Consider the following 20,745-nt stretch of genomic DNA (forward strand, 5'->3'; position numbering starts at 1 on the left):
CAGCTTCCAGCGATTTCCCCCAGTGTCTATTTCTGCAATTTCTGCAGGTATTTTGCTCATCTCTGCAAACTCCGGCTGAGTGTGTGCTTCCACGCCTCCAGCATGAGCTGCGGTTTGAAACAAAAGGTCCCTTGCCAGTCGATCGGCCCTGACTGCCCCTGTTATTGTCCTTGAGTGCACCATTAACAGGTGTTGATGGCCCCATTACTGGCCGCATTGTCCCTTGCAATGGCGTGAATCGCTGTTCAGCTTGCCATTGTCTCTGTCGAACTCCCCCTCTGGGTTCGACTACATATTGGGGCATGCCCGACTGCCCTTGTCTGCCTGGAGAACTGTGTGCTGCTTTAACAATGTTGAATCTCTGTCCCAACCATTCCTTAACACAGCACCTCTTGTCTCTTCTGCTAGTGGCCATGCTCGCATGGTTTAAATCCCAGTTTCTTGTCGCCATTGATACGTCCTTACTATACAGTATAAATGCACACGAGGCCCATGCTTGAGAGAAGGTCAGTCTGTGACCTGTCCTTTATTCCTCAGCACTCAAGTGATGAAGGTGGGTGGAGCTTCCCCTTTTATACCTGAAGGTCCAGGTTAGGAGTGTCTCCCACCTAGTGGTCAGTGTTCTCATGGTGTACAACTTAGGTCAGTTTATACATGGGTTACAATGCTGTTTGAATACATGTTAGAACGGCACCGTTCAAGCCGGCCTCAAACGGCCAGGCAGAACGAGCAGTGCAGATAATCAAACAGGGGATGCTCAGAATCCAAGGGGGTTCCCTACAAACCCGCTTATCACGCCTCCTGTTGGCCTATAGATCCCGACCACACTCGCTCACAGGGGTTCCACCCGCAGAGCTGCTAATGAAAAGGACGCTCAAAACCCAGTTATCCCTTATACACCCCACCATGAAAGAAATTGTCGAGAGCAGGCGCCAGTCACAATATGACTACCATGACAGGAATGCGAGGGCGCGATGTATTGATGTAAATGATCCTGTTTTTGTCCTCAACTACGCTGCAGGGCCCAAATGGCTCGCAGGCACTGTGGTTGCCAAAGAGGGAAATAGAATTCTGGTAGTTAAACTTACCAACGGACAAATCTGCCGCAAACATGTGGATCAAACAAAAAGGAGGTTCAGCAACCCCATAGAAGAAGCAGAGGAAGAACACGATATAGAGTTCACTCCACCACAGGTGACCGAACACTGGAACCAAAGGGAGGAGAGCCCAGCCACTGTGGGCAGTCCGGACAGGCCTGGGGCACCGCAAACAGCAGACACTCAGGCCAGCGCCCAACAACCAGAGCCCCAACTCAGGCGCTCTACAAGGGAGCGTAAACCATCAGAGAGACTCAACCTGTGATCCCAATAAGACTTTGGGGGGGGAGGTGATGTCATGTATTCAACCATCATTGTAACCCATGTATAATCTGACCTCAGTTGTACACCGTGAGAACACTGACCACTAGGTGGGAGACACTCCTAACCTGGACCTTCAGGTATAAAAGGGGAAGCTCCACCCACCTTCATCACTTGAGTGCTAAGGAATAAAGGACAGGTCACAGACTGACCTTCTCTCAAGCATGGGCCTCGTGTGCATTTATACTGTATAGTAAGGACGTATCAGGTGTCTCAATTGAAACCTAATAATGTGAGAAAAAAAGACTGCAACACAACCCCTCATGGTGAGAAAATGGAGTGCTGAGGCCTACGGCCATTTCACTGTCCCAACAAAGATTTCCCTCTCCCACCTCCACCGGGACCACTGCTGCCTGCTCCTTTCCTACCTACTTGATGCAAATGGCAGACAAGGAACAGGACCCAGGTCCCAGAGGCTTTTCCTTCTTTCTGCCTTATGTTACCGCCACCTCCTGTGGTCATCTTGGGAAAGGTGGCAATGGGCCACGGGAAATAATGGCAACTGTTCTGAGGTGTAATGACCTCTGCTGCGTCCATTCTATTCCCAAAGCTTTATCTGTTGAAGGTCCCAGTCTCTGCTGAGACTTGTCAATGGTTTTGGTTTCCCATCTTTGGGTCATTTCTGCTCCTTTAAGGATCCATTCCAGCCATCACCATTGCCCTTTCATATACAGGTGAGGTCACACACACTGTAATTCCTCTTGTAAATATATAAAGCCTTCTGGAGTGCCTTTGTCTGGGCTATTGCCTACTTTAAATTAAGTTGTTGTTCAGCTAGTAAAGCAGCATTCTAGGGAATTACCTCTCATCTGTGAATTACTTTTAGCATCCTAATGCATCCGAGATATAATGTAACTCCCATATAATGACTGCCTGTGAATCAATAATAATTTCACCCAGATGCATGTTTTGGTTTAACTCTAGTGCACATTTGTATCTAATTGGTCTTTAAGTTGCTTTAGTTTATCATGATAGGCAGCTTAATTTGATTAAATTCTTCAATTAATTCTAAATTTTACAAATGCTAAAAGGCAACGAAAATAAGCACCAATTCCTTCCTTAATACTTTTCAAATGACCAAACTAAATCTTTTGTTATTTTAAGATGCATATTGAAAAATGTAACTGTATTGGAAACCACTACATATTTGCAGATCCTCAATTCGCCAGCGTTCCAGGTCTCAGGTATCAAACCTACTTTCCGACTTGTCTTTGCCTGAAGACATTTCTTCAGTTGTCCGTCGTCCCTCTGGATATCGTGATGATGAAGACAAGGTTGGAAATTCCATTGTTGCATACCTGGCTTTAGGTTTATTGTTTTGTGCAGAAGAAAAGTCTCTTGTGATATTAAGTTGAAAAGAACATATAGCTCCAGTCTCCAAGGGTAGAGTTGTGCTGGTAATGAGCAGAGTTCACAGTGAATTCCTCAGCATCTAGCAACTTGATCCATTCCTTTCTGTCATAACTTATTCTCAAAGAAAATAATACATTCTTTATTATCCAGTGTAATCTTTTGTGAAAAGGAAAGGTATTATCCCTGTGCTCGCTGACCTACATTGGCTCCCGGTTAAGCAAAGACTCGATTTCAAAATTCTCATCCTTGTTTTCAAATCCCTCCAATGCCTCGTTCCTCCCTATTTCTGCAATCTCCTCCAGCACTATTTCTAAAGTGTGCCATTTTGCATTATGAGAGCATTGGTCTGTGCTTGTGAGAATGGGATGTGTGCAGCACCGTCTGGAACCCTCCCACTACTCATACCACTGTAATGTTTTTGGCCCCTTCTTTGTGTCATCCAGTCTTCTTCAACACATGCTCTCACTGGCTTTCAGTCTCCTTCCTCCTTCCCTCTCCCATTACTTCGCAGGACTGCTTCAGCAGTCACTTTCTCCATAGCCTGCAGTTACTTCCCCCCTCCTCCCACCGACCTAACTAGAAGTGAGAGAGAGAGAGAGGAAAGTTGTAAAGAGAAACAGAAAAGGGAAAGAAAAGTAGATGAGAGAGGGAGAAGCAGGAGGTGGAGAGAACTAAAAAAGGAGAGAGGGAGAAACCAGCAAAAGAGGAGAAATAATGAATCAATAAAGGATAGAAAGGATAGGATACCAAACGAGTTAATTAAAAAAACATCTAGAAGCCAAAAATAAAATAGTCAACATGGATTTCAAAAGAGAAAGTCTTGCTTGACCAACCTCATTGAATTCTTTGAATAGGTAACAGAGAGAGTAGACAAGAGTAATGTAGTAGATGTAATATATCTAGATTTCCAAAACTCCTTTGATAAGGTTATACCTATCAGGAAAGGTCTATTTTCCCTTGAAAATCATCATCATCATAGACAGTCCCTCGAAACGAGGATGACTTACTTCCACGCCAAAAAGTGATGAGTTCACAGGTGTTTCAATGAAGAACCTAATATTCCAGGTCCCGAACTACATCTTGTAGGTGGAAGATGCCTGTGCATGGATTTTTTTAACATGTGGTGACTGTTGCACACCAGCCACCACACGGGCTTGACAGAGGTAGGTCTTGGTCCAGTGGCAAGGATTACCCAAGATGACTGGAGACCAGCTCTGCTGCTTGGGCCTAGTGCACACACATATCGCAGTGTGGGCTGGCCCTTGCTGCCCCTGGGTCCTCGCCTCTTCTGGCCCTGAACTCACGCCTCTCCTGGGCCCCGATCACATCCCCCTACATTCTCTTGCCGCTCCTTCACCCCGACCTCGCCACTCCTGCTGTATCTGCCCACGCTCCAATCACCGACCTGGACCTTGATGACGTCCCTCTTCGCTGCCATCGCGCTCCTGCACCAACTCACGCTGTACCTTGCGTGGCGGCCCCATGGGAGGCGAAAGACCATTAGAGGCAGGTCGGGGCCATAAAAGGAGCGGCAAGCGGCAGCCCCATGGGCAGCGTGGTGGCATACCACTTCAAGGTACAGTCCTTGAAAATAGAAGGCTGAGGAGTGGCCTAATAGAGATCTTTAAAATTAAAATTGAAAGGTTTTGGTAGAGTAAACATAGGGAGAGTATTTCCACTTGTGGGGAAGAGCAAAACTAGATGCCATTAATCTAAGATAATCATCAAGAAATTAAATAGGGAATTCAGAAGAAATTCAGAAGAAGCTGAATTTGAGGATAAGAATATGAGGGAGCAAGGAATAGAGAGATATGCTGATAGAGTTGGATGAGGAAGGATGGGAAGAGGCTCAAGTGGAGCATAAAAACCGTATGGACTGGTTGGGCCAAATGGCCTGGTTCTGTGCCATTTATTCTATGTAAGGACTGGCCTGTTCTCAACAAGAATGTTGTAAATGCTTGCCGAAGACACTACTTCTGTGTTAGAAAGTTAACCAAAAAAAGGGAAAATGAGGGACACACACACACATAAAATGGAAAGGGGACAGAGACACACTCCAAAGGGTCAAGGCACATAGAAGGGAAGGAAATACAACATACAGGAAAAAGTGAGAGTGCAGAGATAGAAGGCAAGGAAGAAGGTGATGCAGATGGGAAGGAAATGAGAAAACAAAATATAGAAGGGAAGAAGAAAGAAAGTCAGAAGGAAAGGTAAAGAGAAGGCTGTTCAGGCACATGAAGTTGGCCCACTAAATTGTATCTCTCTACCGCCGAGAAAACAAATGCAACAAGGCCCAATTTCACACCCCTGATGCCTTGACTTTTTAAAGGAAATTAATGGCAGATGGGCAGAAGATGAGAAATAGGCAAGAGAGCAGTGATGGGTGGAGCTCATCAAGTGTCCATTATAGTTCTATGCTATATACTCCATTTATTAACAAGATATAGGAACACTTCCCAAGTGATATTATCAAATTTACAGATGACTACATTTATGGTACTATTACTGAGGTTTCCTGGTTCCAAGGTTAGCTGGAAAATGATATGATCTAAAAAGATAATTTTAACCTTCAAGTTTCTACCGGATGTTTTCTCAAAATTTGGTCCTCCATTACTATTGACAGTGACTAGGCCTGGGCATCCTAGGCATTTCCAGATTCTGAGCTTCAGTGAATGCAGTGCATGGAGACCAGTCCAAATAATTTGCCTTGGAGTTCCGAATTAAATATGACAATTCAGATTTGATTTTTGCTACATTTTGCATTTTGGTCCCAGAAACAGCCACTTATATCTTGGCCCAGTGCAGTCTAATGGGTACTCCTTCCTTCATATATTCTTGATACAACGGGATTTATAAATTTTGCTTGATTCAGAATGGTTCTGTTTATTAATGCTTGGATTTCCTATCTTATGTTGGTGCAAGTAGTTTTAATATATCATGGTTTCTTATTTTTATTGTTCTGCTTTCCATGGTCTACACATTATTTGGACTGTTATGCGAATCTTTAAGTAAAAAATAAAAAAACATCAACTTTTATCAATTAGTTTCAACTGTGCTTCACTCAAAGTTGAAGGACACCTAAGAATCAATGACATCTCAATATTCAAAGTAGGTTTGATTGAATTCACAATAATGTTCAGCTAATTTATATTTTCTATTGCCAGCAGAGTACTCCCTTACTCTATCACATCATAAAATTTGATTGTATATTTTGTAATAGCTGCCCATCTAATAAATAGTCTATAAATTCAATCTGGACTAATTTAATTATAGTCTAAATGAGATTTATTTTACAATAAGGTTATGGAGGAGGAGGACAATATTGAGCCTGCACCTGTGACTAGAATTCTGAAATACAATGCTGCTGAATGGCCGTATATGTTGTTTGGTTCACTTGGTGCTGCTGTTAATGGTGGAGTCAATCCAGTCTATGCACTGTTGTTCAGTCAGATTCTTGGGGTAAGAAGCTTTTTTTCCCACTTTACAATGATTTCTGTTTGGATAACAATCCAGATTTAAGGTAACAATTGTTTCCTTCATTTCCCTAGACATTTTCTATGCAAAACGAAGAAGAAAAAAGAAATCAGATCAATTCAATCTGCTTATTTTTTGTTATTGTTGGAATTGTATCATTCGTGACACAGTTCCTACAGGTATAAACATATTTCTGTTCAACAAAATATTGTGTAGCCTTCTTTTTTGATCCTAGAATCTTCTTGGTGATTTTTCTTTGCTCTCATTAACTATTTTTGCTTTGTGACCTCACTATCTGCAAAATCACTCTCAGGTCAGGTGTAGCATGGGCTAGATGCAAGGAAATGTTCTCTCTACTCTACCCCAATAATATATCTTAACTCCAAACTCAAAAGAACATCCACTATTGCATGAGATTTCCATTTCCCACATCCACCATTCATGTTACATCTCTGAGCGAAACAGCCAATTACTATCGAATTTTAGGCAGTTTTGTATTTTCAACTCTTTCCAAAGCCATGTAACCTAATTTGTCCAAATCAGCATTAGTCAGAACTTTTACATTTTGGACAGGTGATTTGCATCCCATCCAGATTTGAAGGGACAGTCTTCCACTGTGCCATCCAATCTTCCCTTCTTTTTTATTTGATTCCACATTGCAATTTTATTCTGTATCTTGTTATCAAAAATCGGCTTTATCTTCCAGGGTTATTTTTTTGCCAAATCTGGTGAATTGCTGACACGGAAACTGCGGAAATTAGGTTTCCAAGCAATGTTAGGACAAGAAATTGGCTGGTTTGATGATCACAAAAACAGCCCTGGGACATTAACAACGAGGCTTGCTACAGACGCATCACAGGTTCAAGGGGTAAGCTATGGTAATTAATATCAGTAACATTTAAAAAATACATCCTGTTTTAAAAAGCTGGACACGCCAGCTGCCCATCTCAGCACCCAACCCCAGTTGGCAATGGTCGGAACATCAGCATAAACAGGGCAGCAAGTGACCTCATGCCATTTTCAGGCTGCTGCTACCCTGTTTACGCTGGGCAGAGAGAATTAAAATCAGCCATGCTATCTCTTAGTTGGCTCATGGGTCAGCATTGGTGCCAAAAAGTGACAAAATTAGGCAAGTTTATTAGGTTCCCAATTAATAAAGAATTCTGTGGCAGTAAGGTTGTACGAAACAGACATACCAAGTAGTCATTGTTTTTTAGATGAAGCCCAAATTTAAAAATTAAAATCCTACTTATCTATATCATTATTTGTAGATCCAATTTCTTATTCACAACAGTCCATGCTGCCTAGATCTCTGTGTTAAACTTAGTGTATCTCCTCTCTGGATATGTTCTACTTCAGAGCCTGTGTAGAGGAGAGAATTGTGAAACTTTGTCCACCTGCAGCGCAACTCAGAAATTAAGGTGTATGCTGCCCATACAATTCTGATGTATTTAATGGTTGGAAAATCATGGGCCATGTATTGCTAGTTCCCGGTAGCACTGCCAGTGGGAAAAACTACTCTTGGCAATGCAGACTCATAAAATGATACCCTTGGTGGCAGAATATGACTTAAGTGTTGAGAGGGGACAGGATTCAGTTATTGTGGAATAGAGTACAAAAAGTGATTTGGAAGTACATCCTGAAGATATATATGAAGACATTTCTACGTTAATACATGTCCAAAAGTTCTGATTGAGCCTGAAACGCAACTTCCAAATAACGTAATTTTAATGCAACTTGCAGAACTTGTTAGCTTAGAAATTACAATTGGCATTAAGCTTAATGCCTGCAATATTGATCATTACTGAGCAGTAAATACAGGAGGGCCAATCTCACCAGTTTCTGACGTCAAAATGTTGTTGAAGGAAAGTTTGTTTCTGTGTGCTACAGTGCTGAAGTAATTAACTCTGTGATTGCTTTTATACTGCAGCCCTAGTGTTGGGAATACAGCCATATTGCACTGCTTACTGCATTCACCAGTAAGGAGGGCAGCCAGTCTTCCTGAAAGCAACCTACATCGTAGGCTCATTACTTCACGTATGCGCAGACTTGCCATAACAGGTTGGCCAGTGTGCATGCGTGAATTAGTGATATTATGACGTTGCATCATGACATCACTTCCAGTAAAAGTGCTGCCATCACCAGAACAGTGTGGTTTATTGGCCCAGGAAGAATGGTGATAGTTGGGGAAACTAATTAGAAAAAAGGCCCTCTGGACCAGCAGTTGCATGACATCTGCACTTTTGGATTTTGCAACTAAAGAACAATATAAAAGCAATTTCCGTCAGTTTTGAGGTCCACGGATACCAAGGGTAATACCTTATTCACTTTTGCCACAGCAGCAACATGATAGGCAACACAATTCTACGGCTGGTATTCCCAGAACACAAAAAGTCGTCCATTGCCCCAATGTTGCCATTTGGACCCTTGTGCAAGAGTCAAAGAAATAGGACTACTATGCAGCCTATTTCTGACAGTTACCAATTGATGTCACAAGATTTTTCTAAGTGTCATGTTTAAAATCCATTTATCCTCCCTTAGTGTTACAGGGATCCAAAGTGCAGTCCTTTTTTGTCATATTGTCACACCCTTTACATTTAGCATGTCAACAAGGTTCAACATCCAGATTTCCCAACCAATTCTGCTCTCTCTGTAATTCATTGTTGTGACACACTTTGGGATATCTTGAGGACATGAAAGGTATGACAGAAATGCTTTAAAAAGTTTTGTTTTCTTTCTGTCCCTTTCATTGGTGGGAATTGTGCACACTTGTCGCTCAGTTAATATCAGATAGGTCTACAATTAATATCAAATAGGTTTACAATTAATATCAAATAGGTCTACAATTAATATCAGAAAGGTTTACAATTAATATCAGATAGGTCTACAATTAATATCAGAAAGGTTTACAATTAATAACAGATAGGGTTTGGATGTTGCATAACAGCCCTGGAAATCGCATAGTTGTCGATTACAGATACTCAGCACAAATCTAAGGTGTGCTTACACTGCATTATTTTTAATGATCATATATGCTGCAGAATCTATGAACTGTTTTTAAGTTTGTCAATAGTGGCTTTGTAGCTTTTGAAAAGCCATTTGGAATGTGATAAATATTAAATCTCTGTTTTCTTTGGAGAATTTAGTTCTACAGCAATGCTATAATAAGGATGAGTTTTTTTCAGTTTGAAGAATAATGATAATGTAAGTGAAATGGTGCTCATTGTGGGGCGGTATTGGCGGTGGTGCAGTAAAGTTTGCGTCCAGGAACAGTTTGCACCTCAGTCAACAAAATTCAGCAGCTGGGCAGTGTTGCACACCTACCTGAGGTCGACACTACTTACCTCATTGCAGCCGCTACAGGTTGGACCGCCCACTTTCACAGGCGGTCCCAGCATGGCGCTCTACGGAGCACTACGGATTGGGTGGGAGCCAAAAATTGAGCCGGTGTTGCAATCAGGGGTGTTGCAGATCGGCTCGCCTCTTCCGGGCGGTAATGCTCTGCGCCCCGCCAAAAATGGTACCAAAAATCCTGGCGGGACGCTGGAAGCTGGCCGTCTGCCCAGGGCGAAAACAGACGGCAACAAGTGGAAAATCCAGCCCTGTGTGTTTAGTGGGTGCAGTTTCTAAACTGATTTTGTATTGTTTTTCTTCCCTCAGGCTACCGGATCTCAGATCGGAATGATAGTGAATTCTCTCACCAACATAGGAGTGTCCTTGATCATCGCTTTCTACTTTAGCTGGAAACTAACTTTGGTTATACTCTGTTTTCTACCCTTTCTGGCACTGTCTGGCGGTCTGCAAGCTAAAATGTTAACAGGATTTGCAAATCAGGATAAACAAGCCCTTGAAGTTGCTGGCCGGGTATATTTCAGATTATTATCTTACTTGCCGGATAAGATTTTGTCTTATTCCAATAAACAAACACTCATTTCAACATTCTCTTACTCTTTAGATTTCCAGTGAAGCCCTGAGTAACATCCGAACTATAGCTGGTTTAGCAAAGGAGAAAATGTTTGTGCAATTGTATGAGACACAGCTAAAAGCCCCTTACAAAGCCGCAATTAAAAAAGCTAATGTTTATGGTTTGTGTTTTGGCTTTGCCCAATCCGTAATCTTCTTGGCCAATGCTGCATCATACAGATTTGGTGGTTATTTGGTTGTTGCTGAGAGCCTTCATTTCAGCATTGTATTCAGGTATGGTTACTCTATATATAGTAAAAATATCATATCACATTTAATACACAATATTTAATAGTTTTAAAATAAGTAATGTCACTTTATTTCAGAGTGATTGCTGCAATAGTAACAAGTGGTACAGCACTGGGAAGAGCCTCATCATACACCCCAGACTACGCAAAAGCTAAGATAGCTGCTGCACGCTTCTTCCAATTGATCGACCATGTTCCTAAAATAAATATCTACAATGGTGATGGAGAAAAATGGGTATCGTATCAATTTTTCTTCAATAGACAGCTAGGCTTTAGTTTCAGAACTATGCTGCATTTAGTGTTAATAAGCCTCATATACATTCTTTGAAGATAATAGTTATCATAGTTGACATATCAGGATGATACCAGAATTGAGAGGTTATACCTATTAGGAAAGATTGAACAATGCTGGGACTCTTTTCTCTAGAAAAAAGAAGGCTGAGGTGTGACGTGCTTCGATATGCTAGACGTAGAGAAGATGTTTCTGTTAGGCGAATACAAAATAACTACAAGATAGTCATGAATAAATCCAATAAGAAATTCAGGATAAACTTCTTTACTCAGAGAGTGGTTAGAATGTGGAACTTGCTATCACATAGAGAGCTGAAGTGAATAGTACAGATGCATCTAAGGGAAAGTTACTTATGTACATGAGGGAGAAAGGAATAAAAGGAAGGGTATGCTGATTGGGTTACATGAAGAGAGGTGAGAAGAGGCTCACGTGGAGCACAGCACCGGCTTGGACCAGTTGGGCCGAAGGGCCTGTTTCTATGCTGTAAATTCTATGTCATTCTGTGTAATTTGGTGCGTAATCAATCAAACAGAAACTGAAACCTATCCTTCTTTTAAACTGGTTTACCATTTTGAGCATATAAAAACATAAAATTCTGGAAATACTCAACTGGTCAGGCAACATCTAAGGAGAGAGAAACAGAGTTAACGTTTCAGGTCGATGACCCTTCATCCAGTTCTGATGAAAGGTCATTGACCTGAAACGTTAACTCTGCTTCTCTTGAGAGTTGAGGAGTTTTATGCGCTGAACAGAACCCTGACATTATGTTAAAGCCCATAACTTACTGGATCCAATCTTTTTGAAGATGTGTCATTTGATAGCAGGTATGACAGAGTTCAGAATAAAAGTTTGCAGTCATGTTGCATTGCATGATAAAAGAAAGAAAATTGTAATAAATGTTTCTTATTACTGTTATCATTAATTTATTTCACCCATGTTCAAAATTCTGCTGTTGAGAACCTTCAATAAAAGAATCAACAGAATATGTAGACTGCTTCGGAAGGAAGTTGGCTGATCTGTCTCAAACTAGAAATAGATTCACTTCTAACAATCAACTGATTTAGAATTCAGTGCAGTCAGATTCAGGTGAATTTATAATGGGGAACAAAGGAATGGCAGACCAGTGGAACAAATACATTGGTCCTGTCTTCACAAAGGAAGACACAAATAACCTTCCGGAAGTACTAGGGGACCGAGGTTCGAGTGAGAAGGAGGAATGAAAGGATATCCTTATTAGGTGAGAAATTGTGTTAGGAAAATTGATGAGATTGAAGGCCAATAAATCCCCGGGGCCTGATAGTCTGCATCCCAGAGTATTAAGGAAGTAGCCCTAGAAATAGTGGATGCATTGGTGATCATTTTCCAACAGTGACGTGTAATGAGAAAGGACTAATTAGCAATCTTGTTCTGCGAGGACCCTTGGGGAAGAGTGACCATAATATGGTAGAATTCTTTATTAAGATGGAGAATGACACTGTTAATTCAGAAACTAGGGTCCTGAACTTAAGGAAAGGCAACTTCAATGGTATGAGGCATGAATTGGCTAGAATTGACTGGCAAATGATACTTAAAGGGTTGACAGTGGATAGGCAATGGCAAACATTTAAAGATCACATGGATGAACTTCAACAATTGTACATCCCTGTCTGGAGCAAAAATAAAACGGGGAAGAAGGCTCAACCGTGGCTGACAATGGAAATTAAGGATAGTTTTAAATCCAAGGAAGAGGCATATAAATTGTCCAGACAAAGCAGCAAACCTGAGGACTGGGAGAAATTTAGAATTCAGCAGAGGAGGACAAAGGGTTTAATTAAGAGGGGGGAAATAGAGTATGAGAGGAAGCTTGCTGGGAACATAAAAACTGACTGCAAAAGCTTCTATAGATATGTGAAGAAAAAAAGATTAGTGAAGACAAACATAGGTCCCTTGCAGTCAGATTCAGGTGAATTTATAATGGGGAACAAAGAAATGGCAGACCAATTGAACAAATACTTTGGTTCTGTCTTCACGAAGGAAGACACAAATGACCTTCCAGAAATACTAGGGGACTGAGAGTCTAGTGAGAAGGAGGAACTGAAGGATATCCTTATTAGGCGGGAAATTGTGTTAAGTCTGATAGTCTGCATCCCAGAGTACTTAAGGAAGTGGCCCTCGAAATAGTGGATGCATTGGTGATCATTTTGCAATGGTCTGTCGAGTCTGGATCAGTTCCTATGGACTGGAGGGTAGCTAATGTAACAGCACTTTTTAAAAAGGGAGGGAGAGTGAAAACGGGTAATTATAGACTCGTTAGCCTGACATCAATAGTGGGGAAAATGTTGGAATCAATTATTAAGGATGAAATAGCAGCGCATTTGGAAAGCAGTGACTGGATCGGTCCAAGTCAGCATGGATTTATGAAAGGGAAATCATGCTTGACTAATCTTCTGGAATTTTTTGAGGATGTAACTAGTAGAGTGGACAAGGGCGAACCAGTGGATGTAGTGTATTTGGACTTTCAAAAGGCTTTTGACAAGGTCCCACACAAGAGATTGGTGTGCAAAATCAAAGCGCATGGTATTGGAGGTAATGTACTGACGTGGATAGAGAACTGGTTGGCAGACAGGAAGCAGAGAGTCGGGATAAACAGGTCCTTTTCAGAATGGCAGACAGTGACTAGTGGAGTGCCGCAGGGCTCAGTGCTGGGACCCCAGCTCTTTACAATATACAGTAATGATTTAGATGAAGGAATTGAGCATAATATCTCCAAGTTTGCAGATGACACTAAGGTGGTGGTGTGAGCTGTGAGGAGGATGCTAAGAGGCTGGAGGGTGACTTGGACAGGTGAGGTGAGTGGGCAAATGCATGGCAGATGCAGTATAATGTGGATAAATGTGAGATTATCCACGGTGGGGGCAAAAACACGAAAGCAGAATATTATCTGAATGGTGGCAGATTAGGAAAAGGGGAGGTGCAATGAGACCTGGGTGTCATGGTTCATTAGTCATTGAAAGTTGGCATGCAGGTTCAGCAGGCGGTGAAAAAGGCAAATGGTATGTTGGCCTTCATAGCTAGGGAATTTGAGTATAGGAGCAGGGAGGTCTTACTGCATTTGTACAGGGCCTTAGTGAGGCCTCACCTGGAATATTGTGTTCAGTTTTGGTCTCCTAATCTGAGGAAGGACGTTCTTGCTATTGAGGGAGTGCAGCGAAGGTTCACCAGACTGATTCCAGGGGAGGCTGGACTGACATATGAGGAGAGACTGGATCAACTGGACCTTTATACACTGGAGTTTAGAAGGATGAGAGGGGATCTCACAGAAACACAGAAGATTCTGACAGGACTCGACAAATTAGATGTGGGAAGAATGTTTCCGATGATGGGGAAGTCTATAACCAGGGGACAGAGTCTTAGGATAAGGGGTAAGCCATTTAGGACTGAGATGAGGAGAAACTCCTTCACTCAGAGAGTTGTTAACCTGTGGAATTCCCTGCTGCAGAGAGTTGTTGATGCCAGTTCATTGGATATATTCAAGAGGGAGTTAGATATGGCCCTTACGGCTAAAGGGATCGAGGGGTATGGAGAGAAAGCAGGAAAGGGGTACTGAGGGAATGATCAGCCATGATCTTATCGCATGGTTTTGCAGGCTCAAAGTGCCGAATGGCCGACTCCTGCACCTATTTTCTATGTTTCTATGTTTCAACAGTCCATCAAATCTGGATCAGTTCCTATGGACGGAGGGTAGCTAATGTAACACCACTATTTAAAAAAGAAGTGAGAGAGAAAACAGGTAATTATCCACCAGTTAGTCTGACATCAGTAGTGGGGAAAATATTGGAATCAATTATTAAAGATGAAGTAACAGCGCATTTGGAAACCAGAGACAGGATCGGTCCAAGTCAACGTGGATTTAGGAAAGGGAAATCATGCTTGACTTATCTTCTGGAATTTTTTGAGAAGGTAACTAGTAGAGTGGACAAGGGAGAACCAGTGGATGTGGTGTATTTGGACTTTCAAAAGGCTTTTGACAAGGTCCCACACAAGAGATTGGTGTGCATCATTAAAGTACATGGTATTGGGGGTAATGTACTGACATGGATAGAGAACTGGTTGGCAGACAGGAAGCAGAGAGTTGATATAAACGGGTCCTTTTCAGAATGGCAGGCAGTGACTAGTGGGGTGCCACAGGGCTCAATGCTGGGACCCCAGCTATTTACAATATACATTAATGATTTGGATAAAGAAATTGAGTGTAATATCTCCAAGTTTGCAGATGGCACTAAGCTGGGTGGCGGTGTGAGCTGTGAGGAGGATGCTAAGAGGCTGCAGGGTGACTTGGACAGGTTAAGTGAGTGGGCAAATGCATGGCAGATGCAGTATAATGTGGATAAATGTGAGGTTATCCACTTTGGTGGTAAAAACATAAAGGCAGAATATTATCTGAGTGGCGGCAGATTAGGCAAAGGGGAGGTGCAACGAGACCTGGGTGTCATGGTACATCAGTCATTGAAAGTTGGCATGCAGGTACAGCAGGCAGTGAAGAAGGCAAATGGTATGTTGGCCTTCATAGCAAAGGGTTTTGATTATAGGAGCAGGGAGGTCTTACTGCAGTTGTACAGGGCCTCTGTGAGGCCTCACCTGGAATATTGTGTACAGTTTTGGTCTCCTAATCTGAGGAAGGATGTTCTTGCTATTGAGAGAGTGCAGCGAAGGTTCACCAGATTGATTCCCGGGATGGCAGGACTGACATATGAGGAGAGACTGGATCGACTGTACCTGTATTCACTGGAGTTTAGAAGGATGTGAGGGGATCTCATAGAAACATATAAAATTCTGACGGGACGGGACAGGTTAGATGCAGGAAGAATGTTCCCGATGTTGGGGAAGTCCAGAACCAGGGGACACAGTCTAAGGGTAAGGGGTAAGCCATTTAGGACTGAGATGAGGAGAAACTTCTTCACTCAGAGAGTTGTTAACCTGTGGAATTCCCTACCGCAGAGAGTTGTTGATGCCAGTTCGTTGGATATATTCAAGAGGGAGTTAGATATGGGCCTTACGGCTAAAGTGATCAAGGGGTATGGAGAGAAAGCAGGAAAGGTGTCCTGAGGTGAATGATCAGCCATGATCTTATGGAATGGTGGTGCAGGCTCGAAGGGCCGAATGGCCTACTCCTGCACCTATTTTCTATGTTTCTATGTTAACAGATTGAAGTATTAGTGGGGTGTTTTCGACTTCCATCTGAAACAGGGGCAAATGCAGCAAAGCGACCTGCCTGAAGCTGGTGTCCGATCGCCCAAACCATTTTCAGGTTGTGGCCTCATTTGAATGTGACCAGATAGCTGCGGGCATCAAAAGGGCACTCCGCTGCCGTGTATCGGTTGCATGAGGGGGAATAGGCCAGCTGCTATACAGAGCCAGCTGGCAAACCAGACCTGGGAGCAGGTGAGAGCTCAACTCTGCTCCCACTGGCTCCACAAAAATCCCCCGGAAAAAAATTCTGGACCTTTTGTGAAGCAGCCACCAATGATCCCTTTAAGGACTGCTGGTTAGGACACTCTCCGACTAATTTATATTTAAATCACAAGATTTGATTGTTCATCTCTCCCTACCCACCACAACACAACAACAACAAAAAACAACTGACAGAAATTGTATAAAACCATCCCTCCCCACCTGCATAATTGAGAGGAAAACATGAACTGCATTGACATAACACGACATTGAAAAACCACTCAAGCTTCAATGCCCTTTATGACTTTACACTCCAGTTAATCTGATATACAGTACAGGTAAAAAAAATTTAAACTCCAGCGAGTACAGGCTCAAACTGGGCTGGGAATTCAACACCCAGGGGTATTCAGCATTTCGGCAGGATAGACAGAAAGGGAAAGGAGGCGAGGTGGCGTTGCTGGTTAAAGAGGAAATTAATGCAATAGTAAGGAGGGACATTAGCCTGGATGATGTGGAATCGGTATGGGTGGAGCTGCGGAATTCCAAAGGGCCGAAAACGCTAGTGGGAATTGTGTACAGACCACCAAACAGTAGTAATGAGGTTGGAGACAGCATCAAACAAGAAATAAGGGATGTGTGCGATAAAGGTACAGCAGTTATCATGGGCGACTTTAATCTATATATTGATTTGGCTAACCAAACTGGTAGCAATGCAGTGGAGGAGGATTTCCTGGAGTGTATTAGGGATGATTTTCTAGACCAGTATGTCAAGAAACCAACTAGAGGGCTGGCCATCCTAGACTGGGTGATGTGTAATGAGAAGGTACTAATTAGAATCTTGTTGTGCGAGGCCCCTTGGGGAAGAGTGACCATAATCTGGTCGAATTCTTTATTAAGATGGAAAGTGAGTCCTGAAAGTGATTCAGAAACTAGAGTCCTGAACTTAAGGAAAGGTAACTTCGATGGTATGAGGCGTGAATTGGCTAGAATAGACTGGCAAAGGATACTTAAAGGATTGACGGTGTTTAAGCAATGGCAAATATTTAAAAATCACATGGATGAACTTCAGCAATTGTACATCCCTGTCTGGAGTAAAAATAAAATGGGGAAGGTGGCTCAACAATGGCTAACAAGGGAAATTAAGGATAGTGTTAAATCCAAGGAAGAGGCATATAATTTGGCTAGAAAAAGCAACAAACCTGAGGACTGGGAGAAATTTAGAATTCAACAGAGGGAGACTAAGGGTTTAATTAAGAGGGGGTAAATAGACTACGAGAGGAAGCTTGCAAGAAACATAAAAGCTGACTGCAAAAGCTTCTATAAATATGTGAAGAGAAAAAGATTAGTAAAAAAAAACGCAGGTCCCTTGCAGTCGGATTCGGGTGAATTTATAATGGGGAATAAAGAAATGGCAGACCAATTGAATAAATACTTTGGTTCTGTCTTCACGAAGGAAGATGCAAATAACCTTCCGTTTATACTACGGGACAGTAGGTCAAGTGAGAAGGAGGAACTGAAGGATATCCTTATTAGGCGGGAAATTGTGTTCGGGAAACTGATGGGATTGAAGGCCGATAAACCCCCAGGGCCTGATCGTCTGCATCCCAGAGTGCTGAAGGAAGTGGCCCTAGAAATAGTGGATGCATTGGTGATCATTTTTCAACAGTCTATCGACTCTGGATCAGTTCCTGTAGACTGGAGGGTAGCTAATGTAACACCACTTTTTAAAAAGGGAGGGAGAAGGAAAGCGGGTAATTATAGATTGATTAGCCTGACATCAGTAGTGGGGAAAATGTTGGAATAATCATTAAGCATGAAATAGCAGCGCATCTGGAAAGCAGTGAGAGGATCGGACCAAGTCAGCATGGATTTACGAAAGGGAAATCAAGCTTGACGAATCTTCTGGAATTTTTTGAGGATGTAACTAGCAGAGTGGACAAGGGAGAACCAGTGGATGTGGTTTATTTGGACTTTGAAAAGGCATTTGACAAGGTCCCGCACAAGAGATTGGTGTGCAAAATCAAAGCGCATGGTATTGGGGGTAATGTACTGTCGTGGATAGAGAACTGGTTGGCAGACAGGAAGCAGAGAGTAGGGATAAATGGGTCCTTTTCAGAATGGCAGGCAGTGACTAGTGGAGTGCCGCAGGGCTCAGTGCTGGGACCTCAGCTCTTTACAACATACATTAACAATTTAGATGAAGGAATTGAGTGTAATATCTCCAAGTTTGAGGATGACACTAAACTGGGTGGCGGTGTGAGTTGTGAGAAGGTACGTTTAGAGGCTGCAGGGTGACTTGGACAAGTTAGGTGAGTGGGCAAATGCATGGCAGATGCAGTATAATGTGGATAAATGTGAGGTTATCCATTTTGGGGGCAAAAACACGAAGGCAGAGTATTATCTGGATGGCGGCAGATTAGGAAAAGGGGTTGTGCAACGAGACCTGGGTGTCATGGTTCATCAGTCATTGAAAGTGGGCATGCAGGTACAGCAGGCGGCGAAGAAGGCAAATGGTATGTTGGCCTTCATAGCTAGAGGATTTGAGTATAGGAGCAGGGAGGTCTTACTGCAGTTGTATAGGGCCTTAGTGAGGCCTCACCTGGAATATTGTGTGCAGTTTAGGTCTCCTAATCTGAGGAAGGACGTTCTTGCTATTGAGGGAGTGCAGCGAAGGTTCACGAGACTGATTCCGGGGATGGCGGGACTGTCATATGAGGAGAGACTGGATCAATTGGGCCTTTATTCACTGGAGTTTAGAAGGATGAGAGGGGATCTCATAGAAACGTCTAAGATTCTGACGGGACTGGACAGGTTAGATGTGGGAAGAATGTTCCCGATGTTGGGGAAGTCCAGAACCAGGGGACATAGTCTTAGGATAAGGGGTAGGCCATTTAGGACTGAGATGAGGAGAAACTTTGTCACTCAGAGGGTTGTTAACCTGTGGAATTCCCTGCTGCAGAGAGTTGTTGATGCCAGTTCGTTGGATATATTCAAGAGGGAGTTAGATATGGCCCTTACGGCTAAGGGGATCAAGGGGTATGGACAGAAAGCAGGAAAGGGCTACTGAGAGAATGATCAGTCATGATCTTATTGAATGGCATTGCAGCCTCGAAGGGCTGAATGGCCTACTCCTGCATCTATTTTCTATGTTTCTATGTTTCTAATCTACTCGGTCCCTTCATCCAAGTCATTAATATAGATTGTAAATAGTTGAGGTGCCAGCACTGATCCCTGTGGCACTCCACTAGTTACAGTTTGACAACCTGAAAATGACCCATTTATCCCAACTCTTTTTTCTGTTAGTTAGCCAATTCTCTATCTATGCTAATATATTACCCCCAACCCCAACCTATTACAATGTCTAAGATTCTGAGGGGGTTTGACAGGGTAGATGCAGAGAGGACGTTTCTCCTCGTGGGGGAATCTCGAACTAGGGTGCATAGTTTCAGAATAAGGTGTCGTCCATTTAAAACGAAAATGAGGAGTATTTCTTCTCTCAGAAGGTCGTGAATCTTTGGAATTCTCTACCCCAGAGAGCTGTGGAGGCTAGGTCATTGAATATATTTAAGGTGGAGATAAACAGATTTTTGAACGATAAGGGAGTCAAGGGTTATTTGGAGCGGCAGGGAAGTGGAGCTGAGGCCAAGATCAGATCAGCCATGATTTTATTGAATGGTGGAGCAGGTTCGAGAGGTCAAATGGCCTACTCCTGCTCCTATTTCTTACGTTCTTATGTTGTTATGTGGGGGATTGACAGGATAAGTGTTGAGAGGTTGTTTCCACTGGCTATAGAATCTACAACTAGGGAGCATAGCCTCAGGAGAAGGGGTCAGCCATTTAAGACTGAGACGAGGAGGAATTTCTTCACCCAGAGGGTTGTGAATCTTTGGAATCCTCTACCCGAAAGGGCTGTGGATGCTGAATAATTGAGTATATTCAAGGCTGAGTTAGATAGATTTTTGAACTCCAGTGGAATCAAGGGATATAGGAACCGGACAGGAAAATGGATTTGAGGTCGAAGATCAACCATGAACTTATTGTGCTCCTAATTCTTATGTTCTTATGAGTGGATGAATAGTACCTCAGTTTAATATCGAATTCAAAATACGGAACATTTGACAGTGCAGCACTCCCTCAGTATTGCAGTGAAGTGTCATGTAAAAAAGCCACTTGAACATCACCAAAGGTGGTGGGGTTTATTGTGTTCCCAACACAGATGAGACTGCACACAGGGGGGTTAAAGTAACAGTGACCTCAGTTTTCATTCAGACACTCCAGAGTGAGGAACAGGCCTTATATACAGTGCTCCCAAGGGATGCTGGGATCCCTTGGGAATTCAGGGGATGCACTCCCTGGTGGCGGAACATGGGAGTACATGCTTTACGGATACACAACATCACTCATCACTCCCCCGCAAAATCAAAGTGAAAACTATTTACAAGGTGAGGCGGTCGGGAGCCTTTCTTTCCCTGGTGGACTGCCTCGGTACAAATGTCTGTTCTGGTCTGTTGGCTGTGCCCTCGCTGGGCTGGCGTGTTGTTGGCACTGCAGGGCTGCTGGGTGAGCC

General features: G+C 42.8%; 1 protein-coding gene across 1 annotated transcript in view; it reads left to right on the top strand.

Annotated features, from left to right (window-relative positions):
• Positions 1 to 20,745, top strand: part of LOC139254081 (bile salt export pump-like) — a 111,831-nt gene that overhangs the window by 77,566 nt on the left and 13,520 nt on the right. The window contains exons 18-24 of the mRNA XM_070873630.1: positions 2,572 to 2,692; positions 6,072 to 6,230; positions 6,320 to 6,424; positions 6,952 to 7,113; positions 9,906 to 10,109; positions 10,201 to 10,442; positions 10,535 to 10,691. Coding sequence (XP_070729731.1) covers positions 2,572 to 2,692; positions 6,072 to 6,230; positions 6,320 to 6,424; positions 6,952 to 7,113; positions 9,906 to 10,109; positions 10,201 to 10,442; positions 10,535 to 10,691 — 1,150 coding nt within the window. The remainder of the gene's footprint in view (positions 1 to 2,571; positions 2,693 to 6,071; positions 6,231 to 6,319; positions 6,425 to 6,951; positions 7,114 to 9,905; positions 10,110 to 10,200; positions 10,443 to 10,534; positions 10,692 to 20,745) is intronic.

Source organism: Pristiophorus japonicus, chromosome 3, assembly GCF_044704955.1.
Source record: "Pristiophorus japonicus isolate sPriJap1 chromosome 3, sPriJap1.hap1, whole genome shotgun sequence".
Taxonomy (NCBI): domain Eukaryota; kingdom Metazoa; phylum Chordata; class Chondrichthyes; family Pristiophoridae; genus Pristiophorus; species Pristiophorus japonicus.